General features: G+C 40.1%; 1 protein-coding gene across 2 annotated transcripts; it reads right to left on the bottom strand.

Moving 5' to 3' along the window:
* Nucleotides 1-696: 696 nt before the first annotated feature.
* Nucleotides 697-22,617, bottom strand: SLC7A2 (solute carrier family 7 (cationic amino acid transporter, y+ system), member 2). Of its 2 annotated transcripts, none has more exons than XM_014537914.1 (11): nt 22,227-22,617; nt 21,593-21,748; nt 17,504-17,669; nt 16,179-16,312; nt 14,625-14,847; nt 12,720-12,859; nt 10,430-10,532; nt 9,385-9,590; nt 7,232-7,398; nt 6,398-6,506; nt 697-4,966 (listed from the first exon to the last, which is right to left on the bottom strand). In XM_014537914.1, exons 1-11 carry the CDS (start codon nt 22,600-22,602, stop codon nt 4,770-4,772), a joined length of 1,977 nt encoding a protein of 658 aa, XP_014393400.1. In that variant the 5' UTR covers nt 22,603-22,617; the 3' UTR covers nt 697-4,769. The 2 variants fall into 2 exon arrangements, with proteins under 2 accessions (XP_014393400.1, XP_014393399.1); XM_014537913.1 differs by lacking the exon at nt 12,720-12,859 and adding an exon at nt 12,316-12,452.
* Between the last annotated feature and the right edge of the window lie 1,699 nt (nt 22,618-24,316).

Below are 24,316 nucleotides of genomic sequence, written 5' to 3'. Positions count from 1 at the left end.
TAATGCATTTTAAATTAGATAAGTGTGAAATGTAGACTTCGCTTTGTGTGATACACATGCGTAAGACATTATTACAAGATGTATTAAAATTTATTTAAAAAATACATGGTCACATTAGAAAGCCTATTTTACAGTGGTAAAGCAGCAACAGTTTTCATTTATTACAAATTCTAAAAAATAATCCAACTTCATAAGTAAAAAGGAACGCTGATTATCATTAAAAACATTTAAATTTAAAATTACCTACTCAACAAACACATCTTTACATTCTCACAAATCTGATGTATCTGTTGGTTTTTACAGACACAGAATTTCTGTAGGGTTTGGGGCCCTATCTACAGTTTCTATTGAGTACAATGGTAACAAGATAAAGCAATAGAACAACTGGGCACCCCTGGTGGACACAAAGATGAAGAGCCTGTCAACCAGGCATGGGCCAGAGGCACCACCGTGTTGGTCATACAAGGTGCTTCATCAACCGAACCTTGGCCCATGCAGTTCCACCCAAGGCTGTCAGTGGCAGTCCAGGGAATGCAGTAAGCCACGCCCTATGGTGCCAATTCCAGGAAGCAGCCATCCCTCCCGTGAGACACAGAGGTTCCTTCGTCCTGATCATTTACCTTGATGCACTCGTGGGGTATTTGGAACGGATACTGTGGGCCACAAACTACCTTACTTTCATGTGAAGTCTTTTACTTCATATCCTCCCCTGACATGCCAAGACCCCACCCAACAGGTAGCTATGGACGCCCATACTTTGCAGGCTGCATGATCCTGGAACCAGCCCAGGGTCCTGGGTTATGATCCCCACGGGGCCCCAGTGGCCAGTGACGGCTCTTGAAGGCCAGAGATTGTGGCCGTGGCTCCAGCCATAGTGAATAAAAGCTAAGTAGAGTGCTCCCAGCAAATAAGGGTTGCCAACTGGGTTGAGCCATAGCCAGCCCATGCATTTGAAATCAGTAAGACTAAACTGTGTACATATATAAACAATAATGAATGTTACAAAAACCAACAACCAAACCGACAACCACAACAATAACAGAGAAGGCCTCTTAAAACCCAGAACACAGAAAGCCATTTAAAAATGTTTAAACATAATTATACAAGGAGGGGGGAAAAAAACACAAAAACCCAACACAGCTAAACAACAAAGGCAAGCAACCTTACTTCCAAATCTACATTAAAAAATGACCTGTGCTGGCATCATGTACTACCTGAACTTTGGTACATTTCCCCTTGATGGGTTAGGACATGTTAGAGAAGGAAAGTAGAAAATATACAGAGAAGGCACTATTGTATTCTGGCACTAGTAAAATCAAATCCACACTAATCTTGTTAATTTTCATACTCTATGATGTGCAATCCAATCCTTTAACATTCTGTGGAAACTGTATTGCTGGTGTTAACTTGAAGCACATCAGGAGAAATCAGGCAGAGAACACTGTGAGCGACCTCACAGGGAAGGCAGAGGTGGGACCGGGCACAACTTTATCACGTGGCTTGTAATCTCGGAATCTGGCCCCGATTTAAGAGGAAAGAAGATAAGGCCGACCTGCTCCCTGCAGCATCCTCAGCAGTGGAGGGTGATCCCTGTCCCTTATTCTCCTTGCTAAGCATGCAAATACGTGGAGAAAACAACTTGATGAGTATAGATTCGAATTCAAAATATTGTAACAACTACCTGCAAATTCCCAGGACTTCAATAATATTTTGGCTAATATTTAAAACCTTTTTTTTCCCCAGGAAAATGAAGAGGCTCTTGTCTTTTGAAGGAAGACAATTCTGAAATGAGTATGTTACATCAACTATGGCTGGTAATAGTCAAGATATATATATATCAACATTAGTTTTCTATAATGTACATACCCCAAATGATGTTCTGGTCTTAGTTTATCCTGATATTTGTCTCTGGGGAAAATGTGACTATGCAATGATCTACATTTCAGTATACATCAAAAGCTCTAATATAAGTTTTCTCATAAATAATTTTTAAACTTGAATCTGCATAGCCACCTTGTTAAATGTAGGGTAGGAATGACCTTTACATGGCCATTCACAAACCATCTTCTCTTTTAAAAGAGTATACAAAGATTTTCAGTGAAGAAGTTTCTCACTGAAAATATCAAGAGAACATATTTACTAGTGCAAAAAAAAAAAAAAGGAAAGTAATGTAAGCTGTTTTTAGGCACTCCCAGTTAAGAGGATGTGTAAATGTACTTTTTAATTTCTGGAGAGGATTTCACATAAGTGTGATTAATGACTAGTGACATCTACAAAACACACTTTGGTGATCCTAAGGAAGGAAAAACAACATTTTGTTCAAAAGGTTCTAGTGCAAGTGGAGGAACAGGGAGGTGGTACCAGCGCTGGCAGTACCAGCTTTTCCTAGATGTACCAGGACAGAGATGCAGAAAAGGTACCACAGAGACAAGTAAACAGAAGCACCCTAATGTGCCTACCCTCCTCCATTTCAGATTAGAAAGCACCTGTTACAATGAACTAGAGTTTAGTGATTTTGTCTTAGAAACATTATAAATATAGCTTTCTTAAGAATCTATCTATAGAAAATATCATATATATAAAATCACTGTGCATTTCAAAATACTTTAAAACCTAAACATTGTATATAAGCATACCCATCAATACAAAACATTATATTTTCTCTACATCAGTTGGGTGTTTTTTTTTTTTATCCACACAATGGTATTCTTTCCAAAGCCCATCATAAACCCAACTGACTTTTACACTCACATTTGAAATACGCAGACATACATATACATATATATATAATATATACACACTCGCACATACAGACACACGTTTGAGTCTTCAAAGGAAAAAAACACAGTCACTGACAAAGCATCTCTACATAGACATTTGTGTTTGCAAAGTGTTTCAATGTGGAAAAATAATTTTTAACTGAATTCTGCTCGTAAATGAACACATGGGGCATAATAGTTTTAGCTGCCTATCACATTCTAAACAGATTTCTTGATTTTGTTACAACAAAAGAGTTAAATGTTCATATAAGAAGTACCTCATGTTCTCTGTGTGAAGGGCCTATTCTAGATTGATAATGGGGTAAAAGGGGTCCTCATAGCTACGACAGCAAAGGTCTCCGAGCATCGCTACAATCCTTACAAGTCTCCTCTACCACCTGCCTCTCCAGTGAAACACACAGCTTGAAAGAGAATTCTCAGCCGAAGATTTTGCCATGAACACCCGGGAATTGTGGAATGTCAGTACTGAGTTCTATGTCAGGGACGCCAGGAGTCTAGCAGCCCAGAACCCAGGCTTTCTACCCGTTGGTTTGATATTTAATCACAACAAAGTCTTGGTTAGACAATTCAATCACGACTGGCTTTTTAATGGCATCAATACAATAACTGATCTCTTAGAAGGGCTGTCAGAAACGTTTTCCTTGTTTCTGGATGAGGCTGGCCAACTGGTGTGCTTGACAGCGCTTGTCCCGGGAATGCAACCCATCTATACATGTATTGAGCCTTTGCTCTCATCTGGTCGACCATTTAATGATTTGTAAGAAAAACAATTCATGAGAAGCAAATCACACTTCAGATAAATAGTCTATTATTAGAGAACCCTACAAAGTAAAATATAGTATTTAGAGAATCTTACAAAAACCAAATTATTTACTCATAGAAAGGTTACTGTCTTCTATAGCTTTAATTTGGTTAATTTTTTAACTTAAAGTTTTAAACAATCATGTATTTAACCAAAATATTTTTTTGGCCAACCACTGATAGAATACTGGAGCTTGTATGAATAGCTTTAGTGTGACCATTTAAAAATAAATGAAATTAAAAGTGCTAAACTACTATGGGGTGGGGGATGAAAAACATCCCTAAATGTTTCCAAAAGAAACAGCCAAATTAGATCTGAATGCCTTGAATTGAGCCAAATGCTCTTTAATATCTGAATAGGCACTTTAAAATTAGAACAGAGGAATTTTCCTTCTTTCATCCCTTCATTTTTTTCCTCTTTTGCATGTAGTAAAGATAAAATTTGCTACAGTAGCCCTCATCTCTAGGACAAGACAAAATAATGGTAGAAAGAGAGGAGTGAATTCTTTGTCTGATTAGTTTTTAAATAATGGAAAAAAGTATGAACCGTTCCACCAGCTGTGTGATCTTGAAGACGCTATTGGCTTATTTTAAGTGACTTTTAGAACAAGGATGAAATTAAAAGTAATTTGTAATTTGGCATTTGTAAGTTATAGAAAAGGCTCATGTCTTATCCCCTCCTTTTACTCCTGACCAATGACAGACTCCCAGATGAGGAACTGCATTTGTGGCCTGTTCTAAGTTGACATTAATGAAATCTAACAAGGAAAAGCAACAGTCATTTCCCTAACAACACCACGCACATACAAAACAGTCTTTGATTCAGTGATTACCTCCATTTCAGTATGTGTACCATATGACCCCAAATCATGACAAACACTGGAAAAATGTAAAGCAATAACAGTAAAACACCAACAACTTCTACCATGCGTATTCCCCAACACAGACACACATATACACACATACACACATGCACACACACTGTTTGGGAGATAGCACTAGGAGAGAGCTCAGGTTTCCCCAGGTGTAATCCACCACCTGAGGAGGTGCTGTCCAGGGGAGTATAAATTAGGGTGAACTATGTCTGCAGCAAACCCATGACAAGTTAGCATGATGATGACATCCTGCCGGTTTGCTCAGTGTAGGATACATACATTAAGACTATGACCTGTTCGGCTCCTACAAGCGTTAGCATTCACTCGTCTTTTCATTGAGTATGAAAGGTAAACTGAGGTTTCTTTGGTGATGGTCATTTGCTTGAATGGCAGCTTTTTCTTTGGTTGCTGCATTAATGTTGTCTGAATACGAATCTTCATCATCATCTTCATCTCTTGAATTCCCCTCCAGGCTGTGTCGAATGCCATAAGTGAAGTAAATCAGGAAACCTTCCAGAGAACAAAATATCAGTGTTTTAGGTGCATCAGAAAACGACTGTTGGAACATGGACAATTTAATACAAACTCAAAAGGACCTTTGCCTTCTCTTTCTGTGTCGCCAGGAAAGGCCAAATTCTGTGTCCAAAGCAAGTAAGTGTTTGTTAACAGCCGTGCTGCCGGGGATTAGATGAAAATGTTTTAAGGATCCTCAAAAAATAGTTTCTTACTTTTCTATATGAACATTTTGCTGGGCTTTCATGTTGTTGTTTTTAAGGGTTGAGAGTTTTGGGTTGATGTGAAATGCATTATAATTTTCCGCTTTAACATTATGGGAAGTAGGCTACCAATTAGTATTTTGGCAAGTCCAATGATCAGGAATGATTCTATTTCCTCTCCTGTCCTCAGCGGTCTAAAGATCCAGCCCTCCCTGTCCTCAGATAAAGGTACTACCATCACCATTTTATGGAAACTGAGGCACAAAACTAGGTCACCCAGCTAATCAGTGGCAGAGCTGGATTCAAATCTAGAGAATCTGCCTCTGTAATTCATGCCTTTATCCAAGATCAAGTGTATGAGTGGGTGTGGGGGGATGGGCAAAACGGACTGAGGTTCATTCTCCCATCAACTCAAGTGGGATTGGTGGCTGACACTGAAAATAAGTTAATTTACAGCCAAAGCAAACACATATATACATACACCAAAGTGAGTTACATTCATTCTTATTGAGCCAATGGGAGGACTGTCCAAAAGCATAAACCCAAACTCCTCGGGCCACCAGAACCAATGCAAATTTACCTCTCATTTCTCACTACTTCAGCTCACATTTTGAAGGTGGTCGGTGCTCAGTGTTTGAGTTACAACAAACGTAAACTCTTAATTTCTACTTCAATCTTCACATAAGAAATTGAAGAAGTCAAAATGAAAAGCAAAGCGGTATAGATATAAATAAGCTTACTTGTGTTATTTAATGTTAAATCCCCTACAAGGCTCTAATAATAAGAAATTTAGATATCAGAAAAAATATTTACACACACACACACACAATATATATACATGTGTGTGTATGAATGTATTGCTATTAGCTCATTCAAAATGTCTCCAAAAATCTGCTGGCTCACTTTGGGATCAGAGTCTTTGGCTGCCATTTGTAAATTAGATAGATTCTTTGACATTTTGGGGCTTCATTTTTCTTATCTATCAAGTTGGAGGAAATAGAACCTATGGGTTCTACAGGGTTACTTGGAGACTTGAATTTTTAAAAGGCATCTGAAAACCTGTGGAAAAGCTAACACTCAGATGTTCTAAAAATTGGGAAAGGAAGAAATTGGGGGGGGGGGACTTTATTTCCAGGAAGGGGGAAGTGAAGCATTACTCCAATCACAGTGCAGAAATCAGAAAGAGAGAGCCAGGCTGAGGAAGCCAGAATATTAAAAGACCTACCAAGTGCCATCCAAATGCTAAATCTGATCCAAGTCTCCGCACTCAGCTGGACCATCAGGTAAATGTTCACCAGGATGCTGAACGCTGGCAGAAATGGTAAGCATGGGACCTAAGGGGGAAAACAGCTTCTTAAATACACTCTGATTTTTGGAAACACATTCCGATGTGGTGGTAACCAACTTGGCACAGTACACACTTTCGTTCTAAGTTTACAGTTTTACGAAAAGGACAACCTGAATAAAAAAGCACTCTTCTGAAGAGCACTAGGGGCGCATCCCAGGTTACACTGTTTCCTGCGGCCACAGCAACAGAGGATGGGTCCAGCCTGCGAACACCTGCACCATCGCCGAGATGCCACTGGCTTTAAGGCTTAGTTTAGTTCGGGTTGCAGGCTTCCCTGGGACATCAGCAGGACATGCCTCTGTAACTGATACACACAGCCTCTCGGGGGACACTCCCAGCTGAAACCTGCTCTTGGTTCCAATGGGACAGGATCATCTCATGTGCAGTGGAAGGGTTTTTGGTGGGAATGGCCTTCCTGATAAGGTCCTGACTTTCTAAAACAAGATATTCTAATTACTCCTTTGATACTGTAGATTACTGGACAAGAAATCTGTTTACTATGACGTATAACGTTGTGAGCGGAGCATCCTCAAGTTTTCGAAAATGGCAGTAACACAGCCAACATAGGCAGAATACTTGGGGCAAAAAGGAACACCTCAAAGAATTGTGACACTTCTGTTCACTGGGTAACTTCATCGGAAGTGTTTTGTTTTGTTTTTAAAAAGAAGCAACTCAGAAAAACTGACGTCCAAGGGAGAAATGCGCACGTACCATAAAGGATACTTTATGCTGATTCTGGGGCTGCCTCCAGATGGTGAGGACGATGGCAATGCAGAGGACAAGAAACAGCACCAGGAGGGCCAGGCTCCACGCTTCCCGCCTGGCGATGGCCTGGACTCCGTAAGTGGTCAAAATACTCAGGCCCAGCACGAGGAAGGCTGCAAAGGAGATGCGTATGCGCAACACAATCAGCACCCTCGCTTCCTTCAGGTGCCTCGGTTCTCACAGTGCATTTTGATGAGATATCGAGTTCTTTACACAGCTCCTTGGCCAATATCCAGACTTCCTTTTCCTTGTGGGCAGCAAGGGCGGATTTCACTGACTGAAGCAACGCCACTTGCTTACTTGCGACTGTCTCCTCCTCAGAAAGTCAACCTCCCGCCAGCACGGCCTCCTGCTTTTCCAGCCCAGGTGCCACCTCGTCTGCTACTGTCTCAGACTCTACCACGTGGACTGACGGGCCATTGTCAGGGGTGGATACTGCCCTTTGTCCAAATGGGAAATGGCAAGTCTGCCCACTTGCAGCTGTTGTAAACACTAATTGCTAATGTAGACAAATACAGTATGACCTGCATCTTTTCTCCCTATTTCAGAGAGTGGCATCACCCCCACCGACCCTGTCTCTGACCATCAAGTCTGCATTAGGGGTCCCTCCGATGTGCTCTCAGCGGAACCTGTACCTCCCCCGGCTTGCCACCAATAGTCCTGTGTTGTAAAGCCCGGTGAGTGCACCCATCTCTCTTGATATCCCAAATGCCCAGCAGAGTTCTGGACACATAGATGATGCTCAATAAATGTTGCTGAAAATAGGAAAGATTACATAACTGGGGGTAAGCAGACCGGCTTTTTTTTTTTTTTTTTTTTTTTTGGAACCATTCATTTTAATTACTGCATAGTTATAGGCGATTGGAAATGGGATCTCTTAAAAGGTGATAAATATAGACAAATTATTCAAAAATTGTTTCTGTCTAAGGAACATCAGGTCAATTGTAGGGGAAAGAAAATGAAAAAAAAATTGTGGCTGGCAGACCCTACTTTGAAAAAAGTTAACTAACATTTTCTAATAAGAAAACAAATGATAAAATAGATATTAGATTGTTGGGGTCCAACCCCAGCAGGTCCAGGGGTCTCCAAAGGTGTGGACGGAGTCGGTGAAGAAGGAATGGCACTGAGACAGTGTTCAGTTGATCTTTTTTTTTTTTTTTTTTTTTTTTTTTTTTTTTAGACCGGCTTTTCTATACTGCCTCCCAGTCTCCTGGGTCCCAGTTCCGTGATTGGCAGATGTACCTAGCCAAATGCTTTCTCACAGGAAGCTCCCTGAAAGCTAATGAAATGTACAATTTTCTCCTAACCCTCTCACCTTATGAATTTCTTCCTGTCTGCTTCATCTACCAAAATATGAGAAATTTATCCTGCTAATATAAAGATGATCTCTCACCTGGCTGGGATGGCTCAGTATTTGAGCATCAACCTGTGAACCAGGAGGCCACGGTTCAATTCCCCGTCAGGGCATATGCCCAGGTTGCGGGCTTGATCCCCAGTAGGGGCGTGCAGAAGCTGATCAATGATTCTCTCTCATCATTGATGTTTCTATCTCTCTCTCCCTCTCCCTTCCTCTCTGAAATCAATAAAATATACAAAAAAATAAAAATATAAAAAGATGATCTCAAGTCTAGTGACCCACTAGATCACCGGTTCTCAACCTGTGGGTCGAGACCCCTTTGGGGGTCGAATGACCCTTTCACAGGGGTCGCCTAAGACCATCGAAAAACACATATATAATTACATATTGTTTTTGTGATTAATCACTATGCTTTAATTATGTTCAATTTGTAACAACGAAAATACATCCTGCATATCAGATATTTACATTACGATTCATAACAGTAGCAAAATTACAGTTATGAAGCAGCAATGAAAATAATTTTATGGTTGGGGGTCACCACAGCATGAGGAACTGTATTAAAGGGTCGCAGCTTTAGGAAGGTTGAGAACCACTGCACTAGATGGACATTTCAGGGCTCCAGGAAGTTGCTAATCAGGTCTACAGTAACACGAGGCCGTGTGTCCTCTCTCACATCCCACCTGCTCCATCTACACACTCCTGCTGGGCCTTTCTAATGCACACAGTGGAGAGGACTTACCCAGGAATCCTACCAGGAAGCTCACAAGAGAAGCCGACTGCTTTGTGGGCAGAGCCGAGGGGCTGAAGAGGGTCTGCAGGCTGAAACCCTGTCCCTGCAGCATGGTGACCTGGGACGCGCTTTCCGAGTCCGCCCCGGCGCACGACTCCAGAGCTTCTTTCTCAGGAGAGAATCTGGGCTGCTCGTACGACAGACTGGGCTGGTACCTGTCCCCAAATAAACGTGGGTGTCTTGATTCTCAAAGAGACACTCGGTCCCAATGAAACAAGCTCCTGGGACTCTCAGCGAGACATGGGACAGTGCTACAGCTGGGACAGCCCCTGAGCATGCAGAGTTAGAACACAGTCCCACTCAGTATGATATCTGCAGCTACTCTGAATTTCCTTTGATGGCCATTGAATCAGAAAGTTATATATTAGATGCAGAAGAGACTTAGTTTCAAATGAGGCAATTGTGATAACAGGATGATTATTATGAAAATATCTATGCCCCAAGGAGACGATCACGAAAACAGCACAAGAACTCTGGTCAAGTATCAGCGAAGTATAGTATTTTTAAGTGTCTTTATACATTACTAGAGGCCCGGTGGGGTCCCTCGGCCTGGCCAGTGATCGGGGTGGTGGGAGGTTAGCCAGGGGGAGGGGCCGCGGGAGGTTGGCCTTCAGGCCAGGGAGAGGGGCCATGGGAGGTTGGCTGTGGGAGTGCACTGACCACCAGGGGGCAACTCCTGCATTGAGCGGCTGCCCCCCTGGTGGTCAGTGTGCGTTATAGCGACCAGTCGACCTGTTTGTTCAGTTGTTTGGTCACTTAGGCTTTTATATATATAGATGGAAACCTGCTGTTCACATAGAATTGGGCCAACCCAACTCTTGCTAATTATCAATTGTATTTGATTCTTGGCTTAGGACCAATACTTTATATTGACGTCTGTATGCCCATAGCCTCTCACTCTAAGACTGCTAACTCCTAGGAAGCAGGGGTGGTGAGCTCTCACTTCCTTTATTTCCACACCCTCCAGAACCTTCTCACGGCAAGGACGGCTCACCTGAGGATGAGGACGCAGGCTGCGACCAGAGAGTAGGCCAGGAGAGTGCCGATGGACATCATGTCCACGAGTGCCTTCAGGTCAAAAAGAAACGCCATCACCGCTATGGAGGAAGAAAAAGGGTGGTGAAGGAAACGGCCTAGGATAAAATTCCGTAAAGCTGATAACTGACTGACATTTTGGTTGTTGTTTTAGTACCAATGATAAGCCAAACAAAGCATATAAATTATATTTCTCACAATTAATGGGATGTTTTTTGGATCATATAAACTAACAAAACTTCAAAACCCCTCAGTTATCAGATTGATAACTACTACTTTGATTATTAAAAACCATCTACTTTGATTACTTTAAAAAATATTGGCCTCAATGTGTTGGTAAGAATCACAGCTAGCCAAAATAAGATGGCCAAGACAGAAGGACATAATTAAGAAGGACAGATCCCTACAAGCAATCTGATCTAATTAAAAATCAAGCACAGTAAGATGGGAGTATGAAATAAAAATATTGAAAAAAAGCCTCTTGTTACAATTATCTCCTTTTAATTATTAATTTTAATATCTTGTTATACTGCCAAATTAAATTCTTCCTGAAGGAAGAAGAATAAATTTTTTAAAATTCTGAATATACAGTATATCTATAATATATAAAATTCTGAAAATAACTGGACAAAGTTCTGCTGGAAAAAAGTTTTTATGGAGTTAATAAAATATGTGATCCTTTGCCATGATTTTGAACTACAATATCATAAGGCACCGTTTAATAATAAAATAGGCTGCAGATTATCTAGTACAACTTTCATTTATGGTGCAGAGATCAGAAGTGACTCAACCTTCCAATGTTTCCTAATGAAGTGCCAAATCCATGAGAAAATATATACAAAGTGAAGCTGTTTAGACAAATACTTTCTGTCTCTGAAAAAACGAACAAAAAAACCCAACCCATTTCATACAAAATTAAACATGAGCATTCCCTACCCTTATTTCCCCACAATTTAGAGCCTCAACAAAATTATCATTTTTGGTTTGGATTTCTACAACACCAAGACAGTTTATCATTTTATCCATAAACCTTGCTAGACTCTCTCTCTCTTGCTTCTTGTAATAGGACCTTTAAGGCCATTGTCTTGATCTGTAGAATATCTAAAAATTACTGCAATAAAATCTGGTCAAAGGCTTTTGACATGGATATCATGATATGCCAAAAAGTAAGCTTCTGGGGCTCTTGCACATGATTTAGGTACCAAAATGGTTGAAAGGAGAAACGGATTCCTAGTGGGGTTTAGTGACCAAGAGAGCAGGGATGCTGCAGGAAGTGGGTCATCTGCCATTCTAACAGCAGTGACTACCACAGCCAGTACCAATCATCTTGGACATTCCTTATGCTTAATGAAGAATGGGTGAGCTTCAGCTTTTCAAAAAACCCTATGTTCCTTTACCAATATTAAGCTTAAATCCTGGACAAACAAGGAAATACTACATAATTATTTTTACTAGTAATCAATATGTCCAAAATTAAGTAATCATTCTTTAATTAAAATTCTGTGTGTCAGCAATACAATTTTATGTGCTATTCAATCTGAAAAGCATTTAATACCTGACATACAGTGAACAACCATTATAACCCTTTGCACATTTGTTAGAAGCCCCAAAGGTTAAAAAAAAACAAAATGGCAAAAAAAAATCCCAAAGGGTCAATTACGAATGAATTTCAGGAAACCGCTGCCACCACGATTTTCAGATGTCTTCCCAATGCCCATACTATCATTTCTCAGTGATTTTGTTCGTAACTTACATGCACAGCAAGCAGACCCTCCTTGTAAGTCCATGCATGCGCACAAAACGTTCAAGTCCAACATGGAAGAAGCCTATGTTTGGAAAGCTTACCAGAAATGACCCCTGCGGTCAGTGTGGCAGCAACTGGTGACTGCCTCTTACTCAGTTTGGCAAGAAATCTAAAGAGTAAGCCATCCCGGGCCATGGCAAACAGAATTCGGGGTAAAGGAAACATAGAGCCCAGAAGACTAGAACAGAAAAATTCATAATCCATGTGAGTTATTACAAGCATTTTTCTAGACAGGTAGATACAAGTACAGACTGGACACACTAAAGTGCAGAACCAACCTATGCCAAAAAAAAAAATTCAATATAGGAAACATCTGCAAACAAGTTATTGATCTTCATGTGAATCAAAACAGAAAACCACCTAAGTTTCCATACTTTTTCAGAATCCTTGATGAAAAAAGACCCCCCCTCACCCCTTTTCTTAATAAAAGTTAACTCTCTCTCACCTGCCACCGCACCCGATGATAAAGTAGCAATTATTGGTGTCTTCGTTTTGGAATTGATTTGAGCTAGACATTTGAAAAGCAACCCGTCCTCCGCCATAGCATAGATTACACGAGGCATTGGGAAAATGCATCCAAGAAGACTGAATAAAAAGCAAACACATGCAGTATGGCAAACACATCCATGCACGATTATATCCCAGATCTCAAATTAAGCAATTGTATAAAACGCAGCGCACAGCTATGATTATGAAGTCTTGTTATTCTTAAAATTATGATTGGGCCTTTAAAAATATTGCCAATGTTTACCACTGTGCACTTATTATTCTGTTGCAGATATCTGCACAGCACAGTGATCAGACTAACAATAATGCAATAATTTGTGCATGCCCATGATTACTACTGAATTAAAACTAAAAATTTAAGACTTAACAAGGAAAACAAAGCAATCATATCGTTAAGACATTTTTAATGGCAATAACTCAGGAAATAAAATTCCTAAATTGACATGTCATTTTAAAAAGAGATTAAGTAATTTGATTCATAGAATAGCCCCTTCATTTATTGAATAATTATATATTTATCTTACCATTGTTTTTCCTCATATAGCCTGATCTTTGATCAAATTAGTAATAATTCCCAGGATTACAAGATAATCAGACTGTAAAATTAGTGCATAGATATAGCCATGATTAAAAGTTTAAGAAAACTTTAGATACTTCAGAAAAACCTGTATGTTTACTGGCTGCACCATTCCATATATGGCTTGGTTGTGAAAAAGAACCATTTAAGAGAAAATGAGTAAAATGTTTTCTTTTAAAAAATCCATCTTTTTTATTTTTAATAAAGCTGGGTTGAGGTTGGCCACAGTGAATCTGGGTCCGTCTCTTCTAAGACTGGTTGGCAAGATATCATTACAGTTCAGATTTTTGAAACTATTTGAAACTATTCAGAATAAACCTTATTGTTAGCAGATGGCTAAGAAACCAATGGGAGTAATTTCTAATTGCTACTTCATATTATCTTGAATAGAAAATATAATAGATTTGAGGGGAAAAAGGCTAGGCTGATAAATTATAGAAAATATTTCTTCATTCAATATCAAACTTTAATTATTTTTACTTTAAAAAATTAGTAATCAGGCAGAGATAAATTTTCTCTGTGTAAGAATGCTCTACTACATAGCACAGTATAAAACTAGAATTAAGTATCTTATGATCACAATTCAAAATATGAGTAGTCAGGAAACCTGGGAAATGAATTCAGAAGTGTTAAAACAAGCAGCTACTGAAAATCCAAACACGTGAGATTCAACTACCCTTTCATTTTTGCATAGATATTACACAAATTTCCACCATGAATTTGAGGAGGGTCATTTCTTTCTCCAGACCAAGTCCACTTTGATCAATGCTACGTGGAAAAGTCTCAGTGTTTCCCAATAAAAAGCACATTACATTTAACAATGCCACAGCATACGGCTTCCACGCCCATGGACTTGAGGTTACTTTAAAAGACAATATCAAGTCTGCACCTAGGGTTTCAATTGTCTGGGCCAGCATGGAAACATACTAGTATAAGCACCCTAAAGTTTGATAATACACACATATATGAATACGTGTGACACATATGTATATGCATGTGGATGCCTATCTCAATCCTGTATTGTATTTCTGCTGAAGCTTGGACCAGCATTATCTTGAGAAACTGACTCTTGATTGATGGGGGAAAAAGACTTTATCACTTAAGATAAAGATAGCAGTTCTGGGCAAACTATTCAGAGAATACATAGCTGCATAATATGTTGCTGAAATCAGGATTATTTTAGAAATACACAAAAGGAATTCTTAAACATGGACTACACTTTGCAGAAACCCAAACAGCCCCTGCCCCGGGGGCAATGCAATGTACCTTGCTGACAGCGCACAGAGGGAGCCTGCAGCCACGACATATTTGGCGGGACCCCATCCGACGTACTCAAATGCTACAGGAAGGGGGCTCTTTTCATCGAGGAGGTAGTAAGGCATCATAAGTGTTAAAGCTGCAGAGACCCCAAAATAGGCCATAAAGCAAACAAGCAGAGAAGTCACAATTCCGATAGGAATAGCTTTCTGAGGATTCCGGACCTCTTCACCTAAGGAAACATAAAAGGTTCAAGCATTGAATAAAACGTGAATAGGTAAGCCATGCATTTTCCTCCTCCTCCTCCATGGTCATTCTACTCTGCTTTTGTCCCTTCCGTGTTCTTAGCTTGATCCACCTATTCTACATGAAATTCTCTCTCCTCTTGAGGGTACTCGGCTATCACATAAAAATCCAATTCCAGAAAAAAACAAAAACAAAAAAAAACCAGGGTATCCAGCACTATTAAATGGTTAGTGGGCTATCACATAAAAATCCAATTCCAGAAAAAAACAAAACAGGGTATCCAGCACTATTAAATGGTTAGTGGTTAGGAAGGCAGTCTGAATCCATTTTGAAAACGATTCACCCACAGAGATTAAACGCCTGTCCCGTCATTCTGTAGGCCCTTAAATATGAAGGCTTCAGATAAACTTCTACCCAATCCACCTACTTTATAGTAAACTCTAGTTTCAATAGAAAACAGTACACTTTGGGTCCTTCTGATAAGACTTGGCATTTGAAGCAGCCAAAGCACGATAGATGATAAGCCAGGCAAAAAATATGAGCCCAGAGTAGACACTTGGAGAGTGATTCTGGCCTGATGATTTCCTTGTACAGTGGGGCCTTAACTTACTAGTGTCCCGACTAACGAGTTTTTCGAGATACGAGCCATCTCTCGGCTGATTTTTTGCTTTGAGTTGCGAGCTAAAATTCGGGTTACGAGCCAGCTTCAGATACCCCACTGCTAGTTGGCTAAGCGAACGTCACAGTGAACGCCACAACATCAGCCCAGCATCACGTGTCTCACTTGTTCACTTTTGATTTGACATACGAGTAATTTGAGTTACGAGCTCCGTCACGGAACGAATTAAACTCGTAAGTCAAGGCCCCACTGTATAAGATAAAGAGGACAGAATGATCACAATATATTGTCCTAATAGAGAAGAGATCATTTAAGAGTGTGATTACCATTGGTTACTCACTGTGATAGCACGTCCAGATAGAAGGTGGAGGGTAGGAATTATGACTAACATCTATAAAGTATTGGACAGCTTGCGAAATGTTTTTATATGTATTCTCTCAAAGGATATATGTATCCTAGGTAACCTGCATAACATCTGAGGGGTAGGTGCCACTCTCCCAATTTTACCAACATGGACACCAAGGCTCAGGTTGTTTCATACAGTTTCTTCTTGTCACATACAGCAGGTGTCACAACTGGGTCTAGAACCCGGTCCAAATCCCATTCTCTTTCCTGGACCCTCTGCTGCCACCCATGGGTACTCATGTGGTACAAAGAGCCCCTCTCCCTTCTACCTGGAGCCAGGACTCTGCTCTTACCAGTTGTTGCAATGCAGTCAAATCCCACAAAGGCATAAAAGCAGGTTGCAGCCCCGGCCAACGTTCCCGCAATGCCGTACGGCATGAAGCCACCGGCCCCGTAGAGACTTGTTCCATTTTCAGAGGGTGGCTCTCTAAGGGAGAGAACAAACGTCGCAAAGTCATTTTCATAGGACACTGCTTCTGGTGATGAGTCTGAACCGACGTCCTCAGGAGGCTGTGTGCTCATCAGCTCTGAGCTGATACACTAAGAGCAAACCCTGATTCTCTGACTCTGTCCTAGAGAACACAGTGGGACCCCCAACAACAGCATCCTCTCAGGGGTACCAACACTGATCTTGGTCAGAGGCTGACTGACAGCAGGAGCCGAGGCCCAGACCCCCTCTGGCTGGAACAATGCCTGAAATTCACTACAAGGCTGGAAAAATGCAATGAAACCGAATGGTGGTCCCAACAGGCAAACTAAAGGATGGAGGATGAATGACTCAAAAATGCTCCTTGTTATGCAGAGGTAGCAAACCTTTGGGACAGTGGTTCTTAACCTTGGCTGCACATTAGAATCACCTGAGAATCTTTTTAAAATCCTGACTTCTGGGCCTCATCCTCCGGGAATTCTGTTTCTTTGTTACTAATGTTGTGGCCCCACCCCAGAACAAAGAAACAGAATTTCCAGAGGATGAGGCCCAGAAGTCAGGATTTTAAAAAGATTCCCAGGTGATTCTAATGTGCAGCCAAGGTTGAGAACCACTGCTTTGGGAGAAAATAAAAGCATTCTCCCAGTGGTTAGAGTCTCCCTTTCCCTCCCCTCAACCTGGAGCAGAGCGTGAGAACCAGCAGCTGCATGGCTTCCACAGCGGCTCAATGGTGAGCACACGTTCATGTCTGCAGGGCGGGGCGGGCGGGGCGGGGGGCGGGGAGAGGAGTGAGCAGGAGGAAGAGTCTTGGACTAGAACAGACCCTCAGAAAGGTCTCCAGAGCAAAAAGCTTCTAGAACAGGGGTGGGCAAACTTTTTGACTCGAGGGCCACAATGGGTTCTTAAACTGGACCGGGGGGGCCGGAACAAAAGCATGGATGGAGTGTTTGTGGGAACTAATATAAATTCAAAGTAAACATCATTACATAAAAGGGTACGGTCTTTTTTTTTTAGTTTTATTCATTTCAAACGGGCCAGATCCGGCCCGCGGGCCGTAGTTTGCCCACGGCTGTTCTAGAACCACTGTTGTAGAAAAAAGGTAACATAAATAAGACACAAGTGAGTAAATTAAAAAAACAACAACACCCAAGAAAAAGAGAAAAAGAGAAGGAAAAACCCCCAATATTTTACCTGGCAGTTGCTGATATATTCTTGAGAAATTCTTCACTAATCTTCCAGTTGGCCACGTTTCCTTTCACAAACCCAGCAATCATAACAAAGAGAAGGACCAGGATGTTGACAGCTGTGAAGATTTTGTTCACCCAGGCAGACTCTTTTACCCCGAAAGACAGAAGACCTACGGAAAAAGAAAGGGCGTGTTCAGTCTGACCTAAGCTCTAGAAGAGGCAACGGCTTTTGAGGCAGTTCCCGGCGTTAGGATGTTATTCGCCAGCATTCACATATTTAAGTCATATTCATCCCTTTCCGTTGTGAGTTCTTACTCGCTGGCCTAACTAAGACACAGTATCTCTGAATTCAACCAACCAGAAGGCACATGTGCTCACAGCTACGAGAAACCACACCAGCCTAGAAACAGACAAATCTCATCACCTTGGCTATTACTACCAATGGGTAGCTAGAGGTAAAGTAACTTAGTTTTCATGAAATGCTGTTCTAAAGCCATTTCAAGGTTAATTAAGCTGCAAAATTTTGAAGGTAAAAGCCCAATCATATGTCTGCCTCATATTTACTACATACATAAACAAAAACAATTCTTTAATTGTCATGTCCAAAAGATAGGTCGATTCTCATTTTTACAGTTTTATTTCATATTCTGATTGTAAAAGTAATCAATTTCCTATCCAAGTAATTCGAAGACACAGACAACATATAAAGGAAGTAAAATCAAGTGTAATCTCCTGTCCAGAATTTTGCGCGTGTGCATGCGCGCACACACACACACACACACACACACACACACACATCTCCATGTCAACAAATACATTTTTAAAAATATTTTTTCATTAATTTCAGAGAGGGGGAGAAAGAAGAGGAAGGGAGAGGGAGAAAGAGATAGAAACATCAATGATGAGAGAGAATCATTGCTGGCTGCCTCCTCCACACCCCACACTGGGGATTGAGCCTACAACCCAGGCATATGCCCTTGACTGGAATCAAACCTGGGACCCTTCAGTTCACAGGCCAATGCTCTATCCACTCAGCCAAATCAGCTAGGGCAACAAATACATTTCTAATGGCCACATACTCTCCCTCTATATGGAGACACTGCACTTTAATCACTTATTTAGAGACAACCAGGCCACTTTAGTTTCTTACTACTATAAACAGTATTGACATAAATATCTTTTGACACTTTCTAATTATTTCTTGACAATAATTTTCTAAAAGTTAATATTGTATCAAGGCCATGTACTTTTATACAAGGCTTTTGGTTCATATTATCAAAATATTCTCCATAATGTTTGGCCCACTTTAAATTGCCCATTTTTTTCTGTTAGGCTATTCTTGTTCATATTGATTTTTAAGATGTATTTATATAACAATAACGCTATAATCTCTCTATCATGTATTACCTCGTTTTTCCCAGTTTATCATTTGCTTTTAATATTAATGTTTTAGAATATAAAGTTTTCCTTTTTAGTTTCTACCTTTAGATTTTCCCTACTATTAATCCCCAAAGCATTGACCTTTGTATTCTAGTATTTTTATGATTATATTTATATCTTTAATCTACCTTATATAGATATGAATCAGTATAATCAAATAAAATTTATTTTTCACTTTTGAGGAAATTATTGAGATGAAAGGACTAGGCCCTCCCTATGTTTACTTGCTTCTTTCTCATCTACACACCCCTCATCTAGTAAGCACAACTCTACAAGTAGAGATGAGAGAAGCCAAATTTCATTCCTCTTCCTTTAGAATTCCCAGAATTTACACTAATATAACTACATTGACAACATAAAGGAAAATTGTATAGTCAGTAGAACTATGACTCTGTAACTCCCTGTCAGCTCAGGAACCACTATACACCTAGGAAATATACATGATGCTCTATGCCACTATACACACTGGAAAGTAGCAAAGCCACTGTCATGCCCTAGAAAAGTTCCCCAATACCCCACGTGCCCTCTCTATTCTGAGATCCCCATCTCCAGCCAGTAGATTAGAGAGCAATAAATATCTCATCCAAATATTGCATAAACTTTCCTTGGGCCCTTAAGAAGTAACAGCTTCAGTTGCCAAGATATTTGGTATCACACTATGAATAAAGATTTGTAATAGGGGGTTTTGATCTTCAAAGATTCTAAGAACAATGTTTGCTTCTAAGTTTAGCCTCTATTTAAAGTTAAGACACGATGGTCAAGAACTCCACAAAAGACGAAAGCCAAGGCCTGTGTCTTGCTGTGGAATTTAGTGATCCTAACTGTGTCATAGCTACATGCTTCTCATTGTTTAGAGATTACAGCTGACTACTTTAAGTTCATTGAAACCACCCCTAAATAAAATATGACCTAACTAATTTCATGTTACCTAGGCCGTTCAGAAACCAAAACAAAATCTATCACCTGTTGAAAAACAATTAATGTGATTTTTCTTGATATTAGAGCAAAATGCCAAATATTTTAGATCTATAATTTTTGTTCATGTCCCTAGCCCTATCCCTTTACAAAACATTTCATTAACAACCAACTTTTAAAGGGTAAAGCTATTTTAAAGACGATATAACTTTACAAGTAAACATTCATTATAGAATGTGTGTAACCAAGGAAGAACAGAGTTAGAGAGAAGGTTGGCTAGGAAAGCAAGGGGCAGATTACCAGTGTATATCAAGTAGGAAGTGGAAAAAAGGTGGATTTTATTCTTAGTGCAATCCTTGATGGGTTTTAGCAGGAATGCAGGTAGGGATTACAATAAAAATAGAAAATGTTCAAATAGTTAAAAACAAGCAAATGTAAGGGGACAGCAGGGATTAACTATGCCTACAAAGCAAAACCGCCTTCCATCTAAGTGCTTACTAGGAACCAAGCAGGAAGCCTGTACAAGAGAAACACTGGTATCTATGGATGAGCAAACTGAATCATGGAAAAATGAAGTCACTCAATGTTCAAAAGACTCTAAGTCAGGGGTGGGCAAACTTTTTGACTCGAAGGCCACAATGGGTTCTTAAACTGGACCGGAGGGCCGGAACAAAAGCATGGATGGAGTGTTTGTGTGAACTAATATAAATTCAAAGTAAACATCATTACATAAAAGGGTACGGTCTTTTTTTTTTTTTTAGTTTTATTCATTTCAAACGGGCCGGATCCGGCCCGCGGGCCATAGTTTGCCCACGGCTGCTCTAAGTGGTAGAGTAGGAGGAGAAACCTGGCTTCTTTGACCCTATTCCCTGTGCCCTTCTAAACCACTATGCTACAGTACTGGTGAAAACAAAAACAATCCTAGTACCAAGTATGTTTGCCTATATGATGTCTACACCAAAAAATAATAGGAAAAGAGTAAGAAAATCAAAACAAACAAACAAACAAACAAAAAACACCCCCAAAAAAGAACCCACCAGATGCCTACAATATATAGATAATGGCATGAATAGAAAGACAGAGTTTCTTTTAGAAGTAATATGCTTGTAAATATCCTCAATTGTACATAACAAGATGAAATAATGCCAAATATTATACATTCTTCCTTACTGAAACTTCATTGCCATTTCTGCAACTCTCCAATGAGTATTATAAGTTTGACGGGCCTCCTGCTATTATTTAGTGCATTCCAAGTGCCATGAACACGAAAGTGCTATTTCTACCACTCGACACAATTCAGATGTCTTTTTGAAGCATGCCTATCACCTAAGACAGTGATGGCGAACCTTTTGAGCTCGGCGTGTCAGCATTTTGAAAAACCCTAACTTAACTCTGGTGCCGTGTCACATATAGAAATTTTTTGATATTTGCAACCATAGTCAAACAAAGACTTATATTTTTGATATTTATTTTATATATTTAAATGCCATTTAACAAAGAAAAATCAACCAAAAAAATGAGTTCGCGTGTCACCTCTGACACGCGTGTCATAGGTTCGCCATCACTGACCTAAGATAACATGGGATTCCAGCCAGGCCCACAGACCTCCAATGATAATCTAAGTGTAGAAATATGCTGCCTGGTCTTGGGAACGCAGGCCCCAATTTCAGTGGTAATCTACTTTACTGGGACGATTAGTCTAGCTCAATGTAGGGAGGAGTGTCACTGGTCTTCTTACCTGATAGAAGCAATATGAGGAAGACAGCAAAGAAGTCCGGATACTCTGCAAGGCCGGTATAATTGATATTGAAGTACGTCCTGAAAAACTGGCCAATCTGTTTGTTCAGAAGTTCATCAAAGGTGCCACTCCAAGCTCTTGCAACACTTGATGTACCTTCCCAAAACACAGGACATTCAGAGAATACACGGTTACGGGGCGAAAATGACCATGACATCAATTGCTACTCTATTCTAGGAGACACATGGGTTAGTTAGATCAGATTGACTTGACCATTTTCATCCCACATACAATTATTTCATAATATTATAATTATAACCTAGTAATCAAATGCTCAATCCATCACCTGCAGAATCAGGTAACTTTATTTGCACTAAAGAGCTATATTTTTGAAAAGAGGTTTGTAAATCCACTAAGCGGCGTATTCAGAGATGAGGTAGAATCGCCCAGCTGTGCAGTGAGAAGGGGAGACATTGTAGAGATGAGAAAAAGGAGGCACGCGAGGATCATGTGATTCTCACGCTCAAGACCATGGTCATTAACCAACGCAGACCTACAAGGGAGCCCCAAGACCTGGGACTCGGGAGTGCTATGCTACCACACCACACAATTAGATGGAGTTTTGGAAACCTACCTATCACATAGGATAAAATGAGGTTCCAGCCGGTGATGAAGGCCCACAGCTCTCCAACGGTAACGTACGTGTACAGATAGGCGGACCCCGTCTTGGGAACTCGGGCCCCAAATTCAGCGTAGCAGAGGCCGGCCATCACCGAAGCCAGGGCGGCGATGAGGAAGGATAGGACGATACTGGGGCCTGAATCCGACTTGGCCACCTCCCCAGCCAGGACGTAAACCCCAGCACCGAGGGTGCTTCCAACCCCCAGGGCAATGAGGTCCATGGTGGATAAGCAACGGCTTAATTTGGAATCTTCTAGGCCGTCCATGACGACGATTTTTCTCCTGATCAGACATCGGGCAAAAGACAGCGCTGCTCTGCAGGGGATCATGGTGAAAAAGTCAACCTGAGGGAGAGAGAGGAGGGAGGGCGTTAGAGGCTGGTCTGGCATCATCATCCCTCCAATCCGAGGCCTAGCGTCTCAGCTCAATTATGGCGCCTGGATTTTTGTTGTTGTTCACTAGTTGCTAGAGGTGTGGCCGAGAGCCATCAGGAGGGCTTTATGAGCCAAAACGGGGAATTTCTCAGAGTTCACTTAGATATGCCCTTTTATAAGGGGCTGAGACAATGGATTATTTGGGATGCAAAGGAGTAGGAGCCCGGAGTGATTAAAAAAGATTTGTCATTTTTGTTGCTACAATTTTTAAAGATATCCTGATAAATCTATTTTCCATAAGTTGGTTAACTGGTCTTCACTACAAGGAAGGGGTGAATGACCCCATCTTTTTGGTTCTCTTTTTCTTCTCTTTTTTCTTCAGTCATTCATTCAACTCATGTTTTGTAGGTGTTACTATCTGCCAGGAATTGTGCTAAGAGTAAGTCTAGAATGGGTGGTACATAGATATAGTCTCCAGCTTTAGAAGACTTGCAGGCCAGCTATGGGAAAGGCCGGTAAATTCACCATCATTATGTATTCTACAGCGTTAGCAAATATGTGTTTTCAGGATATGAACATGCATTTCAAATATGTGTTTTAGCTTCTCTGTTTTCATTTCATTCTGTTCCATTTTGTCTTTTATGTGGAGTCATTTGAACCTTTTAGAAGAAAAAGATTTCCCCCAAAACATGCTTGGCTTTTTCTAACTAAAACTGCTAGCCTACTATGCTTTAAGTATGAATTTGTAGTGAAATACACATGCTTATTTATAGTTTCTTGAGATTTCTAAATACATATACTAACCCAAAGTCCATATCAAGTTTTATGTGTTCTTTTGAAATGCAATGAATAAAGTAGATAGCAAGTCTCATTCTGCAACCACCCCCCCATCCCCACTCCAAACAGGCCCAAAAAACTTAGCACTGAAAAAAAATATTATTAGGTTACAAAACAAAAAATGGATTTAGGTAAGAAAAAAAAAATGCACCTATTACAGCAAAAAAGGCTAAAGCAAACTATACCCAAATATTAACATTAGTGATCTTTGGGTGGTGGGCTAAGTTTTACTCCTGTGTATTTCATATAATGTTCATTATATTCCTAATGTGTATTTCTAATTCATCTCCAATGAATATGTACAATTTATGTGCAAAAGAAGTACAAAAATCAAAATCTACATGGCCTTGTCTACAGAGACATATAACTCAGCAGACTAGGAAATAACTAAGGAATAGGGAATATAATGGTATATGCAGCTTACTGGTGCATAAAATCAACTGTATTATTTTTTTGGAAATTCAAATTCAAGTTTGCCAGTTGTACTGAACTAGAGGTTGAGTGCCTTCGATCTCATGACATTCATTATCAATAACCTTAACTCATGAGGTCACAACTTGGAATCTTCTCCAAAGAACTTAAGAGGTTTCTTTTAAATATCTGTATTGATTTCAGAGAGGAAGGGAGAGGGAGAAATAAGAGGTTTCTTATCCTAGAAAATAAACCTATAAACAGTTCTCAACCTTAATCTGTTTAAAATAACTCTATTATTAAAAATTATTTTATTTAAAAATAATAAATAAGATAAATTTTCTATACTAAATCTAAATGAATAGTTGCTCATAACAGATGTTTGTCTGGGATATGAATAATCTAATTTCACAATAAACCT

This window comes from Myotis brandtii, unplaced genomic scaffold (assembly GCF_000412655.1).
Source record: "Myotis brandtii unplaced genomic scaffold, ASM41265v1 scaffold185, whole genome shotgun sequence".
NCBI lineage: Eukaryota > Metazoa > Chordata > Mammalia > Chiroptera > Vespertilionidae > Myotis > Myotis brandtii.
The sequence above is the reverse complement of the archived record's forward strand: the minus strand, read 5'-3'. Positions and strand labels throughout refer to the sequence as shown.

What these genes read in the sequence shown, in the direction of transcription:
- SLC7A2 (XM_014537914.1), bottom strand. Translation starts at nt 22,602, where the DNA reads ATGATCCCCTGCAGAGCAGCGCTGTCTTTTGCCCGATGTCTGATCAGG. An exon ending in CATTTTATCCTATGTGATAG is followed by an intron (nt 21,749 to 22,226) that starts GTAGGTTTCCAA and finishes TGTTTTGGGAAG; the next exon opens with GTACATCAAGTGTTGCAAGA. An exon ending in GCCTGCGTCCTCATCCTCAG is followed by an intron (nt 9,591 to 10,429) that starts GTGAGCCGTCCT and finishes ATTTGGGGACAG; the next exon opens with GTACCAGCCCAGTCTGTCGT.